Raw genomic sequence first — 18,509 nt, 5'->3', positions numbered from 1 at the left:
ACACAATACTGTAATTGAGAGCAGTTAGTGATCACAGAGCTGCAGCATGGAGAGGACAGCACCGGTAGACACACACAAACACACACACACACACACACACCCTCTGAGTGTTTATGACTGCAACTGAGGTGGCCAGTTGCCTTTACGACAGGCCAAGGTTGCTCAGGAGACCATATAACCAAGTTGTAAAAACCTCTCTAGTCCTCTTAAGGTTTTAAATAGGAGGTGTTTTCATCAAATATGACTTCAGATACCATAAAAAATAAATAGCTTAGTGTATCTTGTGCATCAAAAAAAAAGAAAAAAAAAAGAAGCAGTCAACATTAAAAAAGTTGATTGACCCGCAGGTGATTTATGCGTGCCCTTACTTCAGTATTTATAGTCCTCTTTGTAGTCGGACTGAATTTGACCTGTCCCTGTAATAATATCCTCCCAAACAGAGAGATAGTTACATCCCATAACCTCTCCCCCCTGAAGCCCTCTTTCAAGGATCTTTTTATAGGGCCAGGAGCCAAGGACACCCCTGGTCTCAGGCCAGTCACGGACTTGGGGTCAGCTCCTGAGGGGCAGCAGGGAAGACCCGACCTATGGGGACCTCCCATGAACCATAGAGGGGGTTGACAAGGCAGGACATGACGGCCCAACTGGCCTCTGGTACTGGCAGGGGGTCCACACCATCGCCATGGTGATGGCTTCCACCCTGGTGTGTTTACTGTCAGAGTTCAGCCTGGGCCCTCCAAAGTTAACAAAGGCTGACATTGTCTGGGCACCTCTCAGTATATTATCCAGATGACCTGTGTGCGTACAGAAAGTCCTAGACTGTGTAGATGAGCTTTTATGAGTTAAGAAATTGGGTTCATGCAGACTTGTTTTAACTCTTGAGTCATTAGTGTCTCACATCTGGCATGGTTCCAGATGTCAGATATAGTGTACATCAGTGGTTCCCAACCTTTTTTGTCAGACATGCCCACACAGACCTATGTAGTACTCCTTCACTGACATTATTGATTCAGCTGTTTATCCATTACTTTTTGCTGACTGTTTCAACTTCTGAGGTCGCTTGCTAACTAGTTATCACACACCCTCAACCATGACATTCAGGTGTTGCAGCTATCTCACCTAAATGGACATTTATTTTTTATTCAAATTGTAATTTCTGTGTTTCTAATTTAGCTGAGCTACTTCACAATCTTTCCATATACCCCCAGGTAACCTCCTGCGGTACAGCTGACCCTGACTGGGAATCAATGCTGCTCATCTTTTGCTGGGACAGTAAATTTGATGTGGGATGTTTTTGGGCAGGATGTGAAGGCGATAAAGTGGCCTTTGAATGATGAGTAATCCCTTAGTCATCATGGCCTCTTCAAGAGCAATTTCCTCTTTTATTAACCTTGATGGGAAGCGAGACATCAAGGGAGAAAGTTTCACAGCACCTTTAGCAAACAGGCTGATCAAAGTGTTTGCCGTCTTTGTACTGTACTTTTTGAATTCATGTCCACTGAGACAACAAGGACACACAGACACCCACTGTCTCGCTTTCAAGAATATAGCCAGTCATCTTGTACAAAGAGTCCCCTGTGGTGGCTCATTTGAACACTAAAGACCTATCCAAAACACTATCGACTCTGTTCTATAAACACTAGTAGCATCACTGACTGTAGCCAGTCCAGTATGAAGGAAATGTAGTGTCCAAAATGTCCACTGCTGTCTGTGTCCAAACAGCTCCTCTCAGTCTGACCAGTGAATGGATGTATATTGAGTGTCTGAGCTGTCTATGGGCTTTTCACTCCTTTTCGTGTTATCTCATGCTGCAGTTAAGGAGTATTCAAAGAGCTCAGAGCTGTACAGTAAAAGATGCAGAAGGGAGTAATTCTTCTGTCACTTAAATGATAACATCCTTCATGGAATTTATCCTCAGTGAGCATATGTTTTAATCTGGTGTGTATGCATGTGCCCTTGTTGCCACTGGTAGGAGCTGTGGAGTGATAACACCACTATGATTTGATTTCCAATTGCAACATGTTGTATCTAAATGAGGATTGGGGATGGATATAGTGACTATCCATTATTTAAGAAGCATGTTTTCAAGCCTCAAAACTTTTTATCATGCAGAAGTTCCCTTCAATAAGGCTTTGAATCCTGCAGCAGGGACACTGATCTGTGGCTCTATCCTTTCCAAAGAGTGCTTTTATGAGATTAAAATCATAGTTTCGCTTTATTGTCTTCTTGTAATGTGACCAAAAATGCATATGACGATATAAACATGCCATTTGATACACACCGGTGCATGCATTGTGCATCCCCGGGACTCCGGTGGGTTAATCTCAAAAACTATGCGGGTCGTGAAAAGAAAAGATCCCTGCGTCTTTAAAGTTTATGTAGCAACAGAGGGATTGTAGCGATAATGCTATTAGGGCGGCAGATCAGTTACTTCTGACGCTCCAAAGCCTCAGGGAGTTGGCTCAAGATTGCTTGTCTTTGATAAGGTCCTCACGATGTAGCTGCAACTTCGTGAGCTGGGAAAAGATTTGGTTAAAACGTAGCAAAAAAAGCTCGCAGGTCAGGAAATGAACGGAACAATCTTTAAAATATATTTCAACCAGAGTGACTGCAGCGTATCCGGGAATCTCCGCCACTTATTTTTCTTTTTTTTCGGAGGCGCCAGGCTGCAATTGTTTTTTATGCAGCTGTCGGGACCCGGCAGTCGGTTCCTCACTTTGAAGTGCGCTGCTCCAGCTTCTCCGTTCAGTTGGTGTTGGAGTCGCCTACAGGAGAGACCTACCGTGCGGCATGGCAGCCTGAAACCATAGGGAGGAGAAAAGGAGGAGGGAGAAAAGCGCTATTTTTTTCCTCTCGAGTGCATTTTTCTCTCCGTAAACCGACTCAAACCTGAACGGACTGTATGTGGACGCGTTGTGGAGACGAGTACTGTGGATTATACGCGCCTTTCTTTGTGGATAAAACAAACAAAAAAAACATCAGGAGTTTAATTTGAGGAGAGAACTCGTGGATCGATGGTAAGTTACAAGAGTGTGTGCCTCCTCAAACTGGCCCCCATTGGAGTTCCCTTTGATGTGCTGTTGACTCGCCTTTGAAGTAATGTTCTCGGGAAAATGAACCGCTTTTGCTGCGTTTAAAGACCGAAAAACGCGTCGAATCGTTTCTGTATCATTCACTTCATTTTTCTTTTCCACATCGTTTTATTTCATACTTAAAGTAGAAGTTTTCGAAGAAGTGTTTCTTTTTGTGGAATTCCTCCCCCACAAGATCTGAGACTTTGGTGTGTACATGGGATTGGACGTTAAAGTGTTGTTGTATTATTTTTTCGCCTTAAATGTAACATTAAAAAAGAAACTTTAAAAGATTCCAGACTATTTGACAGTTTTAACTTGAGTGGGGTTGTAATGTACACGGTGTCATGCAATGTAATTTTGAATAGTTACTTTTTCGAGAAGTAACCCCGGGTGTTGGTGTAAGAAGATTTTGAGCTGTTGCTGTGTCTGGAGCTGTTTCTGCTATCCCTGTTTTCTACTATGTCTGACAAGTTTAACAGTGGAGCAGTGTAACCGAGTGTCAGTGATACGAAGTGACATCTGCTATGTTGCACATCAGCCGCTGATACATTATAACATTGATGCTTTGCGGTGAAGCAGCGATCATCTGCAACAAACTGGTCATAACCTCCCCGTTAATGGAACAGCAGATAACTGTATGTTTGAAACATTTGAGCATGTTAAAGCCCCATGAGTAGTACACCAAGCGCATACACAGCAGCAGCAGCAGGCAGTTAACTCCATTAACTATTTTGGTCACGTTTTTCGATCTCTTCGAGTTTGTCCCACATCAGTGTCCTACAGGTACTCATGGGCAGGCTCAATTTGGTGTTTAGTCGCTTGTGATGAGATGTAGAAACGCAGGAGTGAGTGCTCGGACATGGGGAGAAAAAAGAAAGACATGTGTTTGCATTCTGCAGCAGGCAAGCCAGCCTCTAACCCTGACATCAGCCGCGATGGATCCGGAAGCGTTAATAAAGCCGTGTCCGTGCGTAATGCGCTGGCATTCTGAAGGATAAATGACTTATTAATGGTGTTCAGTTCACAACCCCGCTTGACATACATGTGATTACTATTTTTCGTGTTATCGCAAGAGAAGACTATTGTCACATTCATTGAAGGTATCGTCCAGGTGGCTCTCTGCTCGGCAGTGCATGTGCGAAATCACTGTTAAATTCTTGTTAATTTGCGTCCCAGCAAATAGCGCCTCGGTAGAAATCACATTCCAGGTTGAGATGTGAAGGACTGCTGTTTATGTAATGCTGCTGCAGCGTTTTCTCAGATTTTTTTTTTTCTGTGAACTAGCCTGTCTTTTTCTGTAAAAGTCAGTGAGGGACTGAAAAGACTCTCACTGCGTCTCTGCCCCTTTGAAGTTGGGGCGGATCTGGTTTTGATTAGATCAATACTTTGTGTTTCAGAGAGAAGACGGGCAGCCAGAGAGAAGCTCCCCCGCTGACATAAGAGAGTGAGGAGATTACAGTAGAAGCTCAGAGGAGGCGAAGAACACACGGGCTCTCTCCTGCTGCCTTCAGAGCCATGAGCCGGGCGCTTATGGACCATATCGCCAGTAGTTTCCGAGAAGATGCTCCTCGACCCCCGGTGCCTGGGGAGGAGGGCGAGGCGCCCTGCTACCCCGGCAAACTCGCAATGATGAAACCTTTGGAGCCCCCCAAATCGGTTCTGCTCGGCTCTGCGGGTTCCTCGGCAAGGAGGAACGAGGATGGTCTGGGGGAGCCAGAGGGGAGTGCCTCCCCGGATTCACCGCTTTCCCGGTGGACAAAGTCTTTGCACTCTCTCCTCGGGGACCAGGACGGTGCTCTTCTTTTTAGGACATTCCTGGAGCGAGAGAAATGTGTCGACACTTTAGACTTTTGGTTCGCCTGCAATGGCTTCAGGCAAATGGACCTCAAGGATACCAAAACGCAGAGAGTCGCCAAAGCAATTTACAAGCGCTACATTGAAAACAACAGCATTGTCGCCAAACAGCTCAAGCCCGCGACTAAAACCTTCATACGGGATAATATCAAGAAGCAACACATAGACTCTGCGATGTTCGACCAGGCGCAGACCGAGATCCAAACCAACATGGAGGAGAACGCGTACCAGATGTTTCTGACCTCTGACATTTACCTGGAGTACGTGAGGACTGGGGGAGAAAACCCGAATCACGTCAACTCGAACGGGTTGGGCGACCTGAAAGTTGTATGTGGATACCTGCCCACCCTCAATGAAGAGGAGGAGTGGAGTTGTGATTTCAAAGCCAAAGCGCTGGTTGGACTGTCAGCGAAGGCGAATAGGGCCCCCGTCTCCATGAGGGCGGTTGAGGTGATGGAGAGTCGATACAGGTATGGCTGCAACACCTTTTAAACCGCATTTAGCTTTACAATCAGAATTCACACTGTACATATATAATCAATACAGTAGGCTATATAAAAAAATCTCATGCGTAAAAGTGGAAAACAGATTTTATCCACTTAACTCCAGGGTTCCTGTTAAGTTTGTAGAAAACTCTCTGTCTTTCACTCCTTCGCTGTCTCTGGCTCCTCTCACCATCTCCAGCAGCAGCAGCCCGCTGTTGGCGCTGGCCTGGATTTCCGGGGCTTTGAAATAGTTCCGCAGAATGAGGGATCGTCTTCCACGGGAAAAGTTCACAGAGCACGGCTGGCTCTGGCCCCAGCCAGCAAATAATAGATGATGACATTGCTATGTTATGCCTCCTCCTGTACCACCGCACTGTCCTCAAGCCTTTGGCAGAGATATACATCTATAGCAGATCTATAGATGGCGTTTTGGACTAGATGTTCTATAGCTTCCCATCTCAGTTAGACTAAAATCAAAGTTCAGATTGATAATGCATCCCAAATAAATATGAGCTGTTCTGGAGGGCTTTATAAGCCTATAATATAGAAGTAATCATAAATACCCTGTTAAAATATGATAAAGGCGGCATTACAGAGACTATGTACTGTTGCTAATGCAGCACTGAATCACAGGCTTCACTAAGATCTTAACTTGTATAATGGGCATGACAGGCCAAGACAACTGATGGCTACCTCCTTTGGACAACATGGATTTACAGTTTGTGTGTGTTGGAAGGGATGCTGGTGGATCCCAGACCTTTCTTTTAGTGTGATGCTTGTTGGCCAAACTGGTAGAAGAGTCCGCTTTTGACATAGAGCCATGGTGCCTTTTCTCTCCCCTCCCATTGTCACCCTACAGATTTAAAACATGTGGAACTCATTTCTCCCCTTTCCGCTTCCCTCTCCTCACCTCTTCTCATCTCAGGTTTTCTTAAAAAAAAAAAAAAAAAACCCTGAATGGCAGCAGCTACAGTACAAAATCAACACCCCCCCCCCACAACCTCCTCCCCATCCCAACCCTCTCACTCTCTTCTTCCCTCTTTTCTTGTTTGCGTCAATTCTCCTCTGATTCCCTCCTTTGCTGCTTTCCCCCGCCTTCTCCACTTTTATCTTTTCTTCCTTTTGAAAACTCAGGGATGGGGACTACGAGGCATGCTTTTGGAGCGAAAGTGAGGGGAAAGAGAGCGGAAAGGAAGGACGGTGGTGGTGGTGGGGGGGTTCGGGCTCACCTCATGAAAGAAAGGGAGGGAGGAGAAAGTATAAATGAGGGGGTGAGAGAGAGGCAGGGAGGGAAGAATGCAAGGCCAGCTGTGTTAAATACCTGACTCTTTGCAAGCCCCTCTGAAGGTCAGCCTGGAGCTGGGGGCCTACTGCTTTAGTCATGCTGGGTCTCTCCCTCCTGATGAAGACCCCCCCTTTTTTCCTCTCCCCTTTCTTTCCTTCTCTGACACACTCTCATGCTTCCGCTCTATACTTTTTTTTTTTCTTTTTGCTCACTCCCCCTTCTCTCCCCCTTCTGTACCATGGCAAGAATGCATACACAGCGGGAGATGTATGCTGAGGAAAGAGTGAGTGTGAATGAGAGAAATGGAAAGAGAGAAATTGTGGGCTATTTAAAAAGACATAAATGGGGCATAAGGAGAAAACCAAAGTTTTCCCAGAACTTGTATTTTAGGGGAGGAAGTTTCCTGACCCCAGATTAGCCAGTCATATTCATTCATTACAGGGTGTAGTTGTTACTAGTAGCAGGCAAGGTCACACACACTCATGCACACTCCCTCATTCAATCACCTCGCTGCTTTGTGTCATTAAACAACTTGTCCTCATCTTAGATCCTCAACATAAATGAAATACACACATCTCACTCCACAGGAAGTAGAAACTGAATGTCACCCACCTGTTGGATGCTGTTTCATAGTGTTGTATTAGTATTAATCTGTTCTGTGCTTGTGTAACCTCCCCAGATCATACAAGAGAGGAGACTCGCTCAACCCCTGCCATATGGGCTCTTTTGCCCCCGTCAGCAGCACCAATGACAGCGAGGTGTCTAGTGACGCTTTGACCGACGACGCCATGTCCGTGACTGACAGCAGTGTGTAAGTGGATATTAACTAAACGTGTGAGAGAGAGAGAGAGAGAGAGAGAGAGAGAGAGAGAGAGAGAGAGAGAGAGAGAGAGAGAACGCCAGCACAGGACAGTGTTTCAGGGATTTGAAATTAGGTCCTATGGAAATCAAATAACTAAGATGTGTGACACCTTGCTCCAGCTGGTTGTTGGGAGACATAGGAAGAATGATTTGCTATAGTAGTGAATTGTTGCCCCTTGAAAACACTTTGAGACACTGGAGCAGCCATGATATGACATGAGTTAATGCCAAGCCCCATCCTTGTATCCTTATCCTTGTGTGTCTAAAATAACATTTTACTGTAAATGCAAAGGGACTTTTCAAGTTGATACATGCTAATGGTCAGGGAGGCTTTACATGTAGTAGATTAATTCAACCATCTCTTATTTATCAGCAAGATTACTCAAAATGTTCTGAACTGATTTGTGCTGAACTTGGTGGAGGTATGTTGCATGGGCCAGGGAAAAAGTTATTCAATTTTGGGACAGATCCAGATCATTTACTATCAATTTGAATTTTTCCTCTGAAGTTTGGTGTAAGTTTTTTGACATTGGCCTTGGCAGATTTGATTGACTGATTAATAACAACAATAAACAACTTCAGAGAGCCCATGCAAACTTGTTTTGTCTGAGCAAGAATCCAAAACCCAAAGATATTCAGTTTACAACAGAACAGAGAAAAGCAGCAATGCAAATGCTTGGTAATTTGCTTGCTAAATGATGAGAGGTCGGCTATCAAAATTATTGTCAATTAAGTGCCTACGGATTGATGAATTGTTTCAGCACAAAAACAGTGCTTAATGCCGCTGTCCACCTGTAGTTTGTGCTTTTCTGTGTACATGCCTGGGTCCTCCCTCCGCCAAAGGATAACTTGGCGTAATCGCATGTCTCTCAAGTGACAAGGTACTATGAAGTCATTGCATGGTGCATAGCTCAAGGCCAGGAATGCTCAGGTCAGCTGGTTCAGGACAAAGAGCAGATAAATCTTGGTACAAGTTCTTCTTTACCTCATCTCACATGGGAGGCGTCAAGGCCTACATGGATGATGTCATTGAAAGGGCAAGCTGAAGATGACCAGCCAAAAGTACTTAAAGAGGGAGATACTGATGTTTAATGCAACCAGTGGACTGGGCTACAACTGAATATGGCAGCTATAAAGAGTGTTTTACAACAGGGAGCCCTGTGCTCAGGCATATCTCTAGACAGCCCAGCTTCAAAGCGGCCGAGGCCAATATAGTCCTGTTCTGCTGTACTTTGACCCAGTGCAATGACAAAGCTCTGGCCACAACGACACAACCCCCCCCACCCCCCACATTATTTCCTGCTTGCTCTGGCCTTGATCAGAATATCTCTCTTTAGGTCAGTTAAACGGACCTATAAACATTTGAATCTCATTTACAGATACACACACACTCAGATAAAGAAAAGAATAGAAAAGGGAAAAAGCAACGGGGGAGGAGGCATTTGGGTGGGAAGAGAAAGACAGTGGTGGAGGGGGGATTTTTGCTTATATCTTATTTATGGATTTGCTTGGACGCTGGGGAATGCAGCTGCGCAGACTTCAAACATTACCTTATCTTACAAACCAGCCTTTTGATGTGCGGAGATCAGAGGCTGGCTGCGGCAGCGCTTGCCAAATGAAGATTGGAGGGGGTGGAGGGGTGGGGGGGTTGCTTATGCGCATGACTGTGGCATTTCAAAGCAAAAGTGGAAAAGTGCTCCTCAGTTAGGCTAGGTCACCAGGAAACTGCTGTTTAGCATGGGAGAAAAGACACTGTTTTACACTGTCAAGTGCTTCAGTTTGAAGCTTGAGCTTTGCTGTTTGTTGTTTGATTTCATTTTTAAGCCAGTCAGCCATTCAGTCCCTCAGATAGATTTAACCAGGTTAGCTGCACCCCTGGGTCCTGTCCTGCAGTAACTCTTTGAATAAGTATAATGAGTAGCTAATGCTAACAGTGTCCTCAGCTCAACATAAAAGTCGGTAGGGGAATGCTAATGCTGACACTACTTGTGGCCAGTAGAGCAGAGCGCACTGTGATTGCAGTGTGTGTGTGTGTGTGTGTGTGTGTGTGTGTGTGTGTGTGTGTGTGTGTGTGTGTGGTTGTGTGTGTGTGTGTGTGTGTGTGTGTGTGTGTGTGTGTGTGTGTGTGGGGTTGAAAGGAACTGGCCAGCAGGGTGCCCTGTGCTGTGCTGAAGCCAGAGCTGAAAATGAGTGTCATTTCTAGGGCAAACAAAACCTCCTACCACCTCACTCAGAACCATGTAACCCGATCTGCTCTGACACACATACAAGGCCGGAAATGCTGGCATGATTTACCTCTGAGTATCTTCTTTGTTCTCAGATTAAGCCTGAAAGATGAAAAACAAAATGGATAAGAGAATTAATAAATTAGATTTCTTCTTGCTTGAACTGTGTTTGATCTACCCAATTGGCTAACAAGCTTCTTCCTGAATGACTGGTTGGTCTTTAATGATGTATTTGATTGGGTAATTGACCTTTGTGATCTGTCTGTACACCCCCAGAGATGGCATCCCTCCGTATAAACTGGGCTCCAAGAAACAGCTACAGAGAGAGATGCAACGCAACATGAGGATGAACAGCCAAGTGTCTCTGCCTGCTTTCCCTGTAAGTACACAAACACACACACAAAACCACACACGCTCAGAAGTCTTTTTGAACCTGGGTCCCACAGTCTAATTTCCATACCACCCTCTGTTCCGGGTCTCTCTTGGTTCTATGAATAGTTCCGCACAAACTGTATTCGGCATTCTCAATTCAACAACACCAGCAAAGATCTGAAGAGTAACGTCAAAGACCCAGCCTCCCACACACACACACACACACACGCACACACACACGCACACGCACTCATACACACATACAAACACGAGCCCCCTCGCTACCTTTGGTGTCACCTACACCCCCATTAGGGTTCCTTGAAGTCTGCGGGAAACGGGGAGGTCTCTAAGCTGTTTATCGCCACAGCGCTCGGAACACACCAGGGCTTTTTCTCCCCTACTGATGCTGTAAATATGGAGAATAGGGAGAGATGAGGAAGATCTCTGCCGCTTTATCCCGAGGGCCCTGAAATCAGCCAAGTTCCCCAACAAAAACACAAAGATACTCAGACACATTCACACGCACATATGCGCACACGCAGCGCTTTGATCCAAGGATGAATGGAGCAAACGCACAGGGAAGTGACAACTTCCAACAGAGCTGGCCCCCTTTTTTTTCCAATGCACCCCCCTGCATATACACACACACACACACAGTCACGCACACAAACACACACTCAGCCAGCCCCCTCCCCTAAAAGTGAGGGATCTAAGGGAAGAGTTTGAGCGTGTCATGTGAGGTCTCAGTGGGTCAGAGGGGAGTTGGTAGCTTAAGGCTTAATAGACGCTAACTTCAGGTTGAGAGAAGGCTAGTAAAGGTCTGGAACGGAGACAGGGGGACATTTTACACAAGTATTTGTAGAAGAAGTAGCTTGTCAAATGAACTTGATGTAACCCCCTTTTTTTCAGAATTCTAAGACATGCAGCAAGTGTTACTTGTCTTAGGAAAAGATTTACAGATTGGTTTTTGCCACTCTTTTTCCCACTGTCCCCTTTTTGCTTTATTTTCGCTTTTATTCTTGTTTTTGTTTCCCGTCTGATTTTTGGCGATGGCTGCCATTCCCATGGTGCACCAGCCTCAGGCTCCATCAGACGGCTCCTCTTTTTCTCAGTCTTTTCTCCCCTTCATCCCTACTACAAAGGGATGGGAGAAACAAAAAAGAGGAAGAAAAATCAAGAAAGCCCTAGTGCAAAAATGCAAATAATTTAAGATGTGAGCACACACACACACACACACACACATTCTCATACTGTCACTATACTGTACCTCAAAGGTGCCCAGTGTGTGACAAGGGGGGGAATAAATTACCTCAACCTTTCTGATCTCACATCCTTTTTTGGCACCTTTATCTCTCTCCTCCAATCCTTCCCTCTCTTCATTTTCTCTTTCTCTCCCCTCCTGTGAGCACACATCTCTGCATCTCAACTTCTCCCATTTTTTTAATCCCTCATCCTCTCCTCCCTGTAGTTCTCTTCCACCCCCTGTCGATATGTGGCTTTTATTCCTAGATGTAAAGCCACTGCTTCCCATCTATCTATCCCTCCATCCCTCCCTCCACCACCCTATTCTCCCCCCACTGAGTGTTTGATATTTGACGAGGAAGTCTTTGAAGTGAGCTGACTTAAAAGAGGCCTGCTGACGATGACAGAGGGAACCAGCCGAGGCCTAGCCCAGCGTGACCATACACCAGGCCTGCCACCCTTTTAAACAACCCCATAGCCCTGGGTGCCTATGATAGTGCCCTGATCAGTACCACCAGTGGTGGGGCAGGCGCTGGTGGAGAACAATGCATAAATGTAGATAGATGAGGCGAGAGAGACTTTGTAGAAGTTTGGGAGGGCTGGGGCTTCGTCATGGAGGGATGACAGGGATGATGGAAGAGCTAATGTATGTTTTTCTCCCCAAAGCGTACTCGTTGTCCTCCCAAGGAGGTGGTCCCAATGGAGCCGGCAGAATTTGCAGCCCAGCTCATCTCTCGCCTGGAGAGCGTGAAGAGAGAGCAGGACACCATTAACTCTCTGGAAGAAAGGCTGCAGCAGATTCAGGAGGTTTGTGAGAGATTGGTTCTTACTGGAAAAGTGAAGAGTTAATTGTTGTTGTTTGTTTTTTTTTTTTGTCAGATGATGACTCTCTATGCCTTGTTTGTTTTTACAAGGAGGAAGAAAGAGAAGATACTGAGATCATGGGAAGTGCTCCCCAGCTCTCCCCCCACCCTTTGACCCTCCTCTCTGGCTCTTCTGACGAGGACCCCCAGGCCATCCTGGACGAACACCTCTCTCGTGTCCTGAAGACCCCCGGCTGCCAGTCCCCTGCTGTCATCCGACATTCACCTCGCTCCAGCTCCCCGGAGCACAGGCCCTTCACCCGGGCAGGCTTTGGAATCAAGGCCCTAGTGAGGACTGGGCCCTCCACTTCTTCTGTCTCTAGTCCTGACCAAGGGGCATTCACTCTGGCCTTGGGCCCCGGCAGGACCCTTGTAAGCAGGCAGAGCACGAAACACATCCACCACCACTACATCCACCATCATGCCAGTCCCAAGACTAAAGAGCAGATTGAAAGGGAGGCAGCCCTCAGGGTGCACGGCCTGTGCTCCAGCAGTGGGGACTGCCAGCCCTGCCAGCCTTACCAGCGCAGCCGCAGCCTTGGTAGAGAGACGTGCGGGGCTATTTCAACAGACAACAGTGTGGGGTCAGTTCCACCCCTTTATTTCCAATTTTTCATGTTGATTGTATAAAAATAAACAATGCTAACTCTTTCCGATTTCTTCCTCCCAGGCGTTCCAGTTCTCTATCCAGGCGTGTGTGTCGTTCAGGGGCTGAGGATGGAGTAGCGGAGAGGTGTATGGAGGACTGTGGGCCGTTACAGCTGCCCAGCGACACAACAGACCCCACCCAAAATGTGTTGCAGTGGATCCTGGAAAGTAAACAGCGGGGCAGGCACAAGTCTCACAGGTGAGCAGTGGCTAGAACCTTGAGAGCTTAGGTGTTTGCATGAGTTTGAGCCTAAAATGTGCCAATTTGTATCCCACTGTTGCATTTTGTTGATGCATATATCCTTTTGCCCCTTGCAGTATGCAGAGCACCAAGAAATCCTTTGGAGGCTCCTCCACCCAGACGCACACATGGGGTGGTGGAGGAAGCTGTGGCCACCTACGTAGCCACCAGCCAGCCCAACCATTCATCCAAGACCCTGCCATGCCTCCCTTGCCCCCTCCCAACACTTTGGCCCAGCTGGAGGAGGCCTGCCGTAGACTGGAGGAGGTCTCCACCAAGACCACCAAGCAAAGGTACATAGGGAGTAGTTGTTGAATATTGCTTTTGGCTGTGGTCTGACTTCTTGCTTACTTATGATTTCTAGCCATCTCAGATTTGATGTCTTGCATTGTCACTAAAGGAACTATCAGTTATTATTATTATTGATCATAGCATTAAAGTCTCTGTTGCATCTCTTCCCAGGCATGCGATGTCCAGTCTCCAGCGAGAGAAGAGCCACCTAGTGCCTGTCCAGGGTGGGGGGTCCGTCCCTCTGTCTCTAGCCAATCCCAGCCCTGCTGGCCTCCTCACGACCAGCCCCGGTCTCCACTCAGAAGAGTACGATGCCTCTAGCGTCCTGCCCTCCCTCTCCTCTCCTCCTCTCTGCTCCTCTTCTTCCTCCTCCTCTCAGCCATAGCCTCCACCTTGCAGTGTACTTCTACCCTTTTAACTCTTCTTTCTTGTCACCTGCACTGCTCACTGCATATGTAGGGAGACAGACGAATAGTCATGTGCAAACCCACATGTAACGTGTACACGCCCACACACAGTCACTCAAAAGAGAAGGTGACCCCTCCCTCCCTCCCTCCCTCCCTCCCTTGCAAAGCTTATTTTAAGCTTTGTACACACCAGCTTGGCTCTGCCTCAGTGTTTGCATGAATCTTGTGTATTTGTGCTGTGTGTGGGGAGTGTGTAGTCACTGCACCACCTGACTGAGACATCCCTTTCATATATATGTATCATTTTTATTGGCTGTCCTTCAGTGAGCTGGCAGTCAGCTGGGGCGAGCAGAGCCTAGCAAAGAGAGAGCTCCTCTGAAGTGGGCCTACAAAGCCTTGGACATAGCTGAAGGGGAATTGTTAATACTGTGCCCCTTCTCCATGCGCACACAACACACAAGCACACACTTGCTGATGGCACTGGGTCACTCACTCACTAGTGTTATTCTTCAGTCAGGCTGCTGTTACTGTGCTTCTAGTCTAGCACTGTCTTCTGTATCTGATTTCTCTTTTTATCATTATCTTGTTAAGTGTCATGAGGGTGTCCACTCCTTCTCACACGCCCTCTCTGTCTCTCTTTGTCTACTTTCAGGGTGAAGGAGTGTAAGAAGGGTTTAGGAAGCCATGGGGTGTGCAGCGGAGAGACGGTGGTGACGTATTTCTTCTGTGGTGAGGAGATCCCCTACCGGAGGACCATGAAGAGCCACAGTCTCACCCTGGGCCACTTCAAGGAGCAGCTCCGCAAGAAGGGCAACTACAGGTGTGTAGAGGGAAATTTGAATCCTAAGTGGTATCGATTTAAAGTTTTACAAAAGCGATTCCAGTGACGCCTTGTGAACTTTTCCTATCTGTCCTTCAGGGATATTGTGATTGCCGGCAGTAAAATGATATCAGCTCATTGGCCGTGAGAATTGAATTTATTGAAGTTGAGTGTTGGCTTTAGGAGTATCAACCCAGACTGACTTAGAGCCTGCGTACAGGTCACAGTCTTAAGCTGAAAATTTAGAAAGGGCTAGCTTTATAATGCACTTATTGTTTTCCAAAATGGCAATTACATAAGTAAGAAGTGGAGGAACTGGTAGAGGAGTAATTCCCAGTATCTTCAGTGGCATGGGAGCAGTATGGCTGACTTTGCAATCTGTGATCATTAGTGTCACCTCATCGTTATGTGGTGACATTTTAAGACATTTTGAGCAATCCAGAAGACTAAAGAAAACCACAGCCTGAAGCGACACTGATGTTTGCTACCTCAATTGCTAAAGGCTTCAGGCTGCACTGTCTAGTGATAAATCTATATCTTTGAATTCTGGTTAGTGTGACCTTGAAGACCTTAGATATTATATTTTATCTTCTCTTTGACTGTGCTTCATACATCAGTATTTGTTTCAGTGTGTATATGCAGACAGTTTAAGGCCTTCATGGTTTTTGTGTGTGTGTTGAGGGGGGTGCAACGAAAAGGAAAGGACAAGAGGGAGGGAGGGTGGGTGGTGGGGGGGTTAGTGGGAGAGTTTGAACTGCAGCGATTTGGGTCCCATCTGGTATTGATTTCCATGCTAAGGCACACTTAATACACATGGCTTTGAAGCCCCGGCCCCTTTCATTTCAACCAACAAAGACTCACACAAATGGCCAGCGTGCAAATTCTTCACTGATGCTATCAGGGGCTCTTTTTTCTGCTGTGTGTGTGTGTGTGTGTGTGTGTGTGTGTGTGTGTGTGTGTGTGTGTGTGTGTGTGTGTGTGTGTATACATGTGTGCACGCATGAATGTGCTTGCGTTGAACACGCACAATGTTTACACATGTTGTAATCATTTTATGGATATTTTTGAAAGGCAGATTGTTAAATGCCAGATCCGCTTGTTTGCCGTACTACAGGGCCCTGACTGAAGCCGCACCGCTTCAATGTGTGTTTGCAGAGAGAGATTTGACTTTGATTGCTTCTTTCCAGTGGGCATTAAAGGGAAAAGATCAAACACTTATTGTTTAGACTGCCATGGTCTCCAGGATAAGCATGGGTTGAGTATTGTGTTAATAATTACAGGTATCAAACTATGATTTCTAGGCGAAAAAAAAAAAAAAGCCAAGGAACCCCTAGAAACTTCTTCCTGTCCAGATGTGTGCAGCATTTTTGGATCAACAAATGTGACGAGTACTTAGCTCTGCAAGTTCTTCACATCTGTCTGTTTGCCCCCCCCCTCTCTTCTTTTCTCTCTGGCTCGCTGTCTCAGTTCCTGTGTCATACCATCCACATTTTTTGGAAAGAGAGCTGCGCGGCGCTTTAATAGCAGCCAGAGAATGTGTGGAGTTGGGTCATTTCAACATGGCAGCGGTTCAACAAAGAACAGTACTGCTGGGTCCTGCCAGACGATATTGGTGCCAGATGTCAGAGCAAACGGAGAGAGAGAAGGGGAGAAGGGGGGAAAAAACAGATCTAGCCACATAAAACATGTTCCAGTGGAAATTCAGGCTCTCTCTGTCTCTGTCTGTCTCTCTCAGCAAAAAAGATCATGGCTCTTTGAAGATTTTTTTTTTTTTTTTTTTTTTTTTTTTTTTAAGAGTAGGACGGCTCAACTTTTTCTTTTTTTTTTTCTTCCTCCTCCAGATAGGAAAGGAGGATACAATTATCAGGCGTGTCTTGTGCTCTTTCATGTCGCCTTATTTATCTACTTAGTCTTATTTACTCTATTTATTTTCCTCAGAGACCTCTTGTATTCCGTTTAGTTGAAGCCTTCCTGTATTTCAAATAGAGCTGCTTTTTATTAGTGACCACCCTCATGCTGACTGGAGCGCATGCAGTCACAGGCACCTTTTGCAATGATGTTTTTAAGACTATAGCTCTCGTTTTATATGTATTGCATGTTCGGCTTTGTCAGCCTCCCGTCTCGTTAAAGACAAAATGCTCACAAACACACACAAACATTCCAGTCACCCCACACATGGAGCAAATCGAGGCATTTTTCCATTACATAGTTAATGAGTGAATTCTGAGACCCCCTTAACAAACCCACCCCTGCTGGTTTCTCTTCCTCTAAAATGAGGATAGGGGGGGTTGCATCATTAATGGCCCAGTGAAGTCATGGCTGACAAGAAGCCCCTCCTTAGATTCTTTTCTGTTTCTTCTTCAACACACACACACATATACACATATACACATACACACACACACACACACACACACACACACACACACACACACACACACACACACACACACACACACACACACACACACATATAGTTGTCAGTCGGCTGCCCTTCCTATAGCTCTCAGCGAGAGCTCATGCTATCAACAGGGGTAAGGAAGGACACAGTGTTCTGCTTGCTCTGTCTCCTCCTCCTCTACGTTGCCTCTGTTCTTTCCTTTGTCCCTGTAATAATAAAATAGGGATGAGAAGCGAGTGAAAGCCTGAGCGTATGTGTCTTCTAACGTGTGCATGAGTGGGTGTGGAGTGGGGGGGTAATGACAGGCAGACTTGCAGGCACCCAAAATTTCAGTCTTTGTCAAAGTACCCCTTCATTTGCACGCAGGCCTAATTGGCCCCGGTTAGCCGGGGCAAAACTCACAACAACATGATGGAGGAAAAGGGAAAGGGAGAGGTAAAAGAGAGGAAGAGTGGAGGGAGGGATGAAGAGAGCCAGCCTCTCTTTTTAGATCAAGACTTTTCAGCAGCAGATTCCACCCCACCCTGACAAGTCGGTCTATAGGCTGAGTAGCTTTTTGTGGTTGGCGGAAATGAAGCTTGATGTTAAAAAGGTCGTCTGTACATAGTTTGAATGATGCTTGTTGTGTATGAAAATGTCAGGCTTTCGATATTAACTCTTGTCATGTCTCTCTGTTGCAGGTACTATTTCAAGAAAGCCAGTGATGAGTTTGAGTGCGGTGCGGTGTTTGAGGAAGTGTCAGACGACGGCTCCTTGCTGCCCACCTACGAGGGCAAGATCCTGGGCAAGGTGGAGAGGATGGAGTGAGAGCATGCTGCACATGTTGTGGAATAAACTCCTACACACGCGTCACACCTCTATGGATGTACTCCTTCATATGCTCACACAACACACAAAGCGTGTGTCTTTTTAAGCTAAGACTGTAGGACTGGAGATGTTGCTGAAGGGATGTTGTTGAGGTCGGTGCAAACGGACTGGATGAAACATGGAGAAGAAGAAAAAAGAAGGAGGACAAGTTGGCGCTAATGCAGGACTATCATGTGAACAGCTCGCCTTGAAGTGAAGAAAACAATGGACTGTGTTGCTGGACTGATACATCTCCATGATTCCAGAAGAGAAAACTCTAGAGACTCTAGGTGAATGACCACTTGTCAAAGAAATGGGGCAGTGGGTTTAAATTTGAGACTGACACCCTACCTGACCCTGCCTGTGCCAGCGTCCGCCCATGGGCTAGCACATCGCTAATATGTATATGCACATATACATGTACATTGCATTGTATTGTGATGCTCGTATTGTTGTGTAAAGATTTCTATTGCTATTTATTGGAGATATCCCTGCCCCACCCTTATTATTCTTCCATGGACAAGCTGCTTGGAGTTGAAGAAACTTCTTCAATTTCCACAACCGTGATTTTTTTTTTTTTTTTCTTTCCCTCCC

General features: G+C 46.1%; 1 protein-coding gene across 1 annotated transcript; it reads left to right on the top strand.

The window, feature by feature from the left end:
- The first annotated feature begins 4,589 nt into the window (after window positions 1-4,589).
- LOC111227124 (axin-2-like) lies at window positions 4,590-17,953 on the top strand. Its single transcript, XM_022752531.1, has 10 exons — window positions 4,590-5,398; window positions 7,378-7,509; window positions 10,061-10,163; window positions 12,065-12,205; window positions 12,313-12,845; window positions 12,932-13,108; window positions 13,228-13,443; window positions 13,613-13,747; window positions 14,501-14,668; window positions 17,750-17,953. Exons 1-10 carry the CDS (start codon window positions 4,590-4,592, stop codon window positions 17,874-17,876), a joined length of 2,541 nt encoding a protein of 846 aa, XP_022608252.1. The 3' UTR covers window positions 17,877-17,953.
- The last annotated feature ends 556 nt before the right edge of the window (window positions 17,954-18,509 follow it).

Source organism: Seriola dumerili, unplaced genomic scaffold, assembly GCF_002260705.1.
Source record: "Seriola dumerili isolate Sdu_G_001 unplaced genomic scaffold, Sdu_1.0 BDQW01000169.1, whole genome shotgun sequence".
Classification (NCBI taxonomy): domain Eukaryota; kingdom Metazoa; phylum Chordata; class Actinopteri; order Carangiformes; family Carangidae; genus Seriola; species Seriola dumerili.
The sequence above is the reverse complement of the archived record's forward strand: the minus strand, read 5'-3'. Positions and strand labels throughout refer to the sequence as shown.